This window comes from Entelurus aequoreus, linkage group LG19, assembly GCF_033978785.1.
Source record: "Entelurus aequoreus isolate RoL-2023_Sb linkage group LG19, RoL_Eaeq_v1.1, whole genome shotgun sequence".
NCBI lineage: Eukaryota > Metazoa > Chordata > Actinopteri > Syngnathiformes > Syngnathidae > Entelurus > Entelurus aequoreus.
This window is the reverse complement of record NC_084749.1, coordinates 19,198,559-19,206,058: the sequence shown is the minus strand read 5'-3', so window position 1 is coordinate 19,206,058 and position 7,500 is coordinate 19,198,559. Positions and strand designations below refer to the sequence as shown.

Genomic DNA, 7,500 nt, shown 5'->3' with positions numbered 1-7,500 from the left:
TTTTTTTTTTTTTTTTTTTTTTTCAAATTGTACAACATTAATACTTTATTTCTATATATATATTTGTACATATTTTCATTCACATCTGCACGGTTAGCTAGCATGGTAATGAAATAAGGCAAGACTCACATAACTGTGACATCACAATTTTTTTTTTTTTTTTTTTTTAATAATACTGATTCTAAAGATTTGTGTACGTTCCTTCTTCCCTTCTGCAGCAGGCTTTGGTCTATGCGGGCAAAGGCAGGCTAAATCCCAACCAAAAAATTATATTGTTTTGGCCATTTTTTATTTTTTTTTTGGTACTAAATGGTAAAAGGAAGGTTATTTATTTCTGCAGGAAAAAAATGCTTATAAATACAAGTTTTTTTAAGCTGATATTATGAAATGAATTTATTTAACACAGGACTTTCTGAGGTACATTGCTTAAAATGGGACGCGCACGTGAACATGAGGACTTTCTATAACAAGAACGTTATTTTCTTCTTCTTGAACTTGTTACCATTTTTGTTCAATGTGGACCTTTTTTTTTTTTTTTAATATCAGTCCTGTTTTTGGTCAGGTCAAGCTGCCGCTGCCGTGCAGGTGAGTTCAGTGACGGCAGGTAAAAAGTCCTCGCTGCTTGACCGCATGTCCATTTGTCCGTACAGTACCAGCCCACTGATAAATGTCCAAACACAACTCATAATATTATACATCTTTGCGAACATTAATCGTCTTTGTTTGGTTCAAGTGTTCCTGTTTTTCCCTGCTCACAATATCAGTTTGTGTCCATCTTCGCAGAGTCAAAAGCAGGCCGCGTTCCTCGGGTGTCCGTGCAGCTGCATTGTGGGTAATGCAGTCCCCTTCCTAGGCTCTCTTGGCATGGAGCATTTCGATGAGCAGGTTGTTGCACGGCACGTCGCCGTTCAGGTGCTTGTAGTAAAGATATTCCTCGGCCTGCAGGCTGATGGCTCGTATCTCCGGCAGCCGCAGGAGCAGCTGGCCGAACTTGTCCGTTTGCTGCGGGTAGTTGCACATGACGTAGTCCAACAGCGCCGCGTTCACCTGCTCCTGGACGCTCTCTACCAGGTGGAAGTTCTCCAGGTTCTTCACATCTTTAGAGGTAAACAAAAAACACACAAAAAAAAGAGTTAGAGTCTACCAATTTTTGAGGTGCTAAAAAGTCTAAAATCTTGAAATAGACTAGTGTTGTCCCGATACCGATATTTTGGTACCGGTACCGTTACCAAAATTATTTTGATACTTTTCGGTACTTTTTCATACTTTTCTAAATAAAGGGGACCACAAAGAATTGCGTTATTGGCTTTATTTGAACAAAAAATCTCGGGGTACTGTCACGGCCATGGCGCATTCCAATGAGCCCTCATCGTTGCGCTTTGCTTGATGCGCCTCGGGGCGCGCCCACAGCCGCGCCCACGGCATGTGGACGATCAGCAATCAGCGCACCTGGACCTGATGAGAGGGAGCTGTATAAAGGACCAGTGGACCCAAGAATCCATGTGGGAACTTAGTTTAGCCCGTGGTTTTGGACTGCCTTCCTCGATCCTCGACCCTCGCTCTGGACACAGACTCCGACGCCTCTCTCTGCCCCACGGACCTCACGCGGATCACGGACCTCTTTTGCCTTGCCCCCCTTGGATTTGTCTGCTTCCTCATCCAACATCATGGTAATACACAACAGCTAACTATGCACAAAGTCTAACACCACTCACTCTTGGATTTTGTCTCACACTCCATTTCCGTAGTTATTATTATTATTGTTTGATTATTATTATATATATGGTAATATATATATATATATATATATATATATATATATATATATATATATATATATATATATAATAAAATACATGGAGCTGGACGAAATGGCTGGGGAGAGGGAAGTCTGGGCTTCCCTGCTTAGGCTGCTGCCCCCGTGACCCGACCTCGGATAAGCGGAATAAGATGGATGGATGGATGGATGGATACATAGAGCTATACCGCCCCCTGGTGTCTTTGCCGTCAACTCCCTCGGCAATACATAACAGGTACATTAAACATATGTTTTTTATTGCAAGTTTGTCCTTAAATAAGATAGTAAACATACGGGACAACTTGTCTTTTATTAGTAAGTAACCTAACAAAGACTCCTAATTAGTCTGCTGACATATGCAGTAACATATTTTGTCATTTATCATTCTATTATTTTGTCAACATTATTAAGGACAAGTGGTAGAAAATTCATTATTAATCTACTTGTTCATTTACTGTTAATATCTGCTTACTTTCTCTTTTAACATGTTCTATCTACACTTCTGTTAAAATGTAATAATCACTTATTCTTCTGTTGTTTGATACTTTACATTAATTTCGGACGATACCACAAATTTGGGTATCGATCCGATACCAAGTCGTTACAGGATTATACATTGGTCACATTCAAAGTCCTCATTTGTCCAGGAACATATTTCCTGAGTTTATAAACATAATATACATTTTTTTTAAACGAAAGAAGATGTCGTGATGCCAAAAAATATCTACATAATCATAGTAGTATCGACTAGATATGCTCCTGTACTTGGTATCATTATAGTGGATGTTAGGTATAGATCCACCAATGGTGTTTGTTTACATTTTAACATGTTTATTATTGTAGCAATATGGTTGGTAAAGTTTAGGAGTTTTGTGATTTCTGATCATTTGTGAGGGCACCTAAGGGACTTCTGTGTGTGTGCGCGTGTCGGCAGAGCTGTGTGTACAGCACACTTCAGCTTGTTGTTCTGGCTTATTAATAAAGAAAAAGTTGATCCATCACCCCCTATGTTTGATATACAGTACTGCACTTAGTTTCTTATGGGCACAAACTTTTCGATTTGCAAACCCCGTTCAAGAACCAATCGAAGTTCCACTTTATTAGCAAATTTCTCCCGATATTCTCATTGTCAGTGTGGTGCACTGGTTTACAAAATTGAATCCCCGCCATATGTCTCAGAAAGATATGCAAAATTGTGTAAAACGTGTTATTTTACACACAAAAAAAATATTGTGGAAACATGAATTTGTTGTAGTAAAACACTTGCAAAAAATACAATTTAGGGTTAGTTAAAACAAAAGTATACAAATCGTTTTACATAAATAAAAAAGTGTAACAATATTTTGTAATGGGGTATAGGGGCTTTCAAATAAAATTCTGCTTCGGGACCCAATTTAGCACGGTTCATTGTTTTAATGGGCCGGTAAAATAAATAAATCAGAATAAATTTAGAACAAACTAGCAAATATCAATCAATCAATATCAATGTTTTTTTTAACCATGTAAAGATTAAAAATCAAATTTACAAAACTACATATAACAAAAACAAAAACAGCACACCACAGTTAAAAATATAAATGACTTACAAAATGAACATAAAAAAAAAAAAGATTCAATAAAATAAATTAAAACAAGTACAAAATATTAAAAGAATTTAACAAAAATGCCCAATTTAATATGAAAAAATATGCTGAAACGCTAATACAGGTAGGTCTGATATTTCCCAGTTGGAAATGCAGCATTTAATCTGGCTTGACCCAGGAAGTGCAAGAAACAGGAAGTGGGGAAGATGATAAATGAGACTCTTGTACAAAAGGTCCCCCATGGAGCACACTTGTGAGGGGGAAATGAGATAAAGAAATGTGTAGTAGACTTGAGTTTTAATGGCTCATCGGTGCTTGACGAAAACTAAAATTTGATTGACTCAACAGTTCTTGATAAAAACTCGAGTTTGACTGACTCACAGGTGCTCGACTAAGACTCAGTTTTAACTGACTCTCAGGTGCTCAAGTGAGACTTGAGTTTTAATGACTCACCAGTGCTTGACGAAGACTCAAGTTTTACTGAATCATTGGTCGATGAAGACTCTAGTTTCACTGACTCACAGGTGCTGGACGGAGACTCGAGTTGCACTGACCCACAGGTACTTGACGGAAACTTGCGTTTCACTGACAGAAGTGCTCGACAAAGGCTCAGGCTTCATTGACTCAAAGGTGCTTGACTGGGACTTGAGTTTCACTGACTCACAGGTGCTTGACGAAGGCTTGAGCTTCACTGAAAAACTTGCGTTTTACTGACTTACAGGTGCTGGACGAAAACTCGAGATTCACTGACTCAAAATTGCTTGACAAAGACTCCAGTTTCACTGACTCAGAAGTTCTTGATGAAAACTCGAGTTTGACTGACTTACGGGTGCTTGACAGAGACTCGAGTTTCACTGACTCATAGGTGCTTGACTAAGACTCAATTTTAACTGACTCTCAGGTGCTTGATAAAGACTAGAGTTTCACTGACTCAAAAATGCTTGACAAAAACTAGTTTTTTTTAGACAGCTAGAAAGAAGACTCGTTTTTCACTGACTCACAGGTGCTCACGTGAGACTTGACTTTTAATGACTCACCGGTGCTCGACGAAGACTCAAGTTTTACTGACTCATTGGTGGTCGGTGAAGACTCGAGTTTCACTGACTCACAGGTACTCAACTGAGACTCAAGTTTCAATGACTTAGAGGTTCTCAATGAAGACTCAAGTTTTACAGACTCATAGGTGTTGGACGGAGACTCGGGTTGCACTGACTCGCAGGTACTTGACAAAAACGTGCGTTTCACTGACAGAAGTGCTCAACAATGGCTCAAGCTTCATTGACTCAAAGGTGCTTGACAAAGACTGGAGTTTCACGGAATCACAGGTGCTCAACAGGGACTGAAGCTTCACTGAAAGACTCGAGTTTTACTGACTCACTGTTGCTTGACAAAAACTCGAGTTTCACTGACTCATAGGTGCTTGACGAAGGCTCGAGGTTCACTGAAAAAACTTGCGTTTTACTGACTCACAGGTGCTGGACGAAAACTCAAGTTTCACTGACTCAAAAGTGCTTGACGAAGACTCGAGTTTCACTGACTCAAGTTCTTGATGAAAACTCCAGTTTGACTGACTTATGGGTGCTTGACGGAGACTGAAGTTTCACTGAGACACAGGTGATCGACTAAGACTCAATTTTAACTGACTTTGGTGCTCAATGAAGACTAGAGTTTCTCGGGTGCTCAAAAAAGACTCAAGTTTATTGTTTCTCGGGGTTTGGCGAAGATTCGAGTTTCACTGACAGAAGTGGTCGACAAAGGCCCAAGCTTCATTGGCTCAAAGGTGCTTGACAAAGACTGGAGTTTCACGGAGTCACAGGTGCTCAACAGGGACTGAAGCTCCACTGAAAGACTCGAGTTTTACTGACTCACTGTTGCTTGACAAAAACTCGAGTTTCACTGACTCATAGGTGCTTGACGAAGGCTCGAGGTTCACTGAAAAAACTTGCGTTTTACTGACTCACAGGTGCTGGACGAAAACTCAAGTTTCACTGACTCAAAAGTGCTTGACGAAGACTCGAGTTTCACTGACTCAAGTTCTTGATGAAAACTCCAGTTTGACTGACTTATGGGTGCTTGACGGAGACTCAAGTTTCACTGAGACACAGGTGATCGACTAAGACTCAATTTTAACTGACTTTGGTGCTCAATGAAGACTAGAGTTTCTCGGGTGCTCAAAAAAGACTCAAGTTTATTGTTTCTCGGGGTTTGGCGAAGATTCGAGTTTCACTGACAGAAGTGGTCGACAAAGGCCCAAGCTTCATTGGCTCAAAGGTGCTTGACAAAGACTGGAGTTTCACGGAGTCATTTACTGACTCACTGTTGCTTGACAAAAACTCGAGTTTCACTGACTCATAGGTGCTTGACGAAGGCTCGAGGTTCAATGAAAAAACTTGCGTTTTACTGACTCACAGGTGCTGGACGAAAACTCAAGTTTCACTGACTCAAGTTCTTGATGAAAACTCAAGTTTAACTGACTTATGGGTGCTTGACGGAGACTCAAGTTTCACTGAGACACAGGTGATCGACTAAGACTCAATTTTAACTGACTTTGGTGCTCGATGAAGACTAGAGTTTCTCGGGTGCTCAAAAAAGACTCAGTTTATGGTTTCTCGGGGTTTGGCGAAGATTCGAGTTTCACTGACAGAAGTGGTCGACAAAGGCTCAAGCTTCATTGACTCAAAGGTGCTTGACAAAGACTGGAGTTTCACTGACTCACAGGTGCGTGATGGGGCCTCGAGTTTCACCGACTCGCAGGTGCTTGACGAAGGCTTGAGCTTCACTGAAAAACTTGTGTTTTACTGACTCAAAATTGCTTGACGAAGACTCCAGTTTCACTGACTCAGAAGTTCTTGATGAAAACTCGAGTTTGACTGACTTACGAGTGCTTGAAGGAGATTCGAGTTTCACTGACTCACAGGTGCTCGACGCAGACTCAATTATAACTGACTCTCAGGTGCTCGACTCAGACTCAATTATAACTGACTCTCAGATGCTCGACCAAGACTCAAGTTTCAGTGACTCAGAGGTGCTCGACAAAATTTCGGGTTTCACTGTCTCACATGTGCCTCACTGACTCACGGGTATTCAAAGACTCAATTCTTTAGGGGGGAACTTGCTGCACATGTACCAGTTTCTCTGCAGTTTCCTTGACACGAGTAAGCAAGTACCCGATTCACTTAAGTGAGTGACTCATAAGCACTTGAGTCAGCAAAAAAGAACCACGTTTCCCAACACTACATTAAACGGATTGGAACAAATCCGATATACTGTAACTGCCCAAATCTCTCAAATGAAACAGATCATTCCATAACCTCATTTATCAAATTGTTTATCTTTAACGTCCTTTTATTCTGCTCTCTGCGGTCTCGCGGGGCTGCTGGCAGAAGGAACCAGGTAAAAAAGCAAAAAGAAAAAGGGGGCGGTCCCCCTGAGAGCTTCAATCCCCATGAGTCCATAAATTATGTAGAACCGACTCACAGCCATGTTAGTGTCTTTAATTTGAGTCATATCACAACAATATCATCACAAATAAACCACTTTTCCACGAAGTGAACACTTGCCGAGTGCAACAAGAGTGCAGGTGTTAGTTTTTTTCCCCTCCTTCATTGTCGGCAATTTCTGTTCTGCATCCCTCCCCAAATCCGACCTGCGTGTGCCGCCACGAGCGCTTTTCCCGCCGCAATAACAATAATAAGCTCACTGGGGGCTTGTGCGGATTATTGCAAGACAAGTGGAAAATGTGCTAAATGGATAATGGTGGACTATACGGCGCTTGTCGTGATCACGGAGTGCAGGGCTGAAGAATTTCAATGAGCTGTATGTGATCTTTTATTAATATGTTTGACCCCAGGTTGGGTGTGCTTATAGGCTAATGCGTAACGACGGCATCCCTGTGTCTATTTGACACCCTCCCTACACAACACATGACAGGGAGATGCACACACACACACACACACACCATCGCGCCCACTTAATCTCCCTTACTTCTCAGACACACACATTATCAGACACTAATCCGTGGAAATACACACAATATTTCTTTCTCACTTGCACAGTCTTACTCCAACACACACATCTGCACCTACTCAGAGCATTAGGAGGAAGGAGGGGGAGATAAAT

The 7,500-nt window shown here is 41.1% G+C and overlaps 1 protein-coding gene across 1 annotated transcript in view; it reads right to left on the bottom strand.

Moving 5' to 3' along the window:
* The window catches only part of nr5a2 (nuclear receptor subfamily 5, group A, member 2), a 145,481-nt gene that overhangs the window by 422 nt on the left and 137,559 nt on the right, over positions 1 to 7,500 (bottom strand). The window contains 1 exon segment of the mRNA XM_062028049.1: positions 1 to 1,097. This exon segment is cut by the window's left edge and continues 422 nt beyond it. Coding sequence (XP_061884033.1) covers positions 850 to 1,097 — 248 coding nt within the window. The 3' untranslated portion in view covers positions 1 to 849.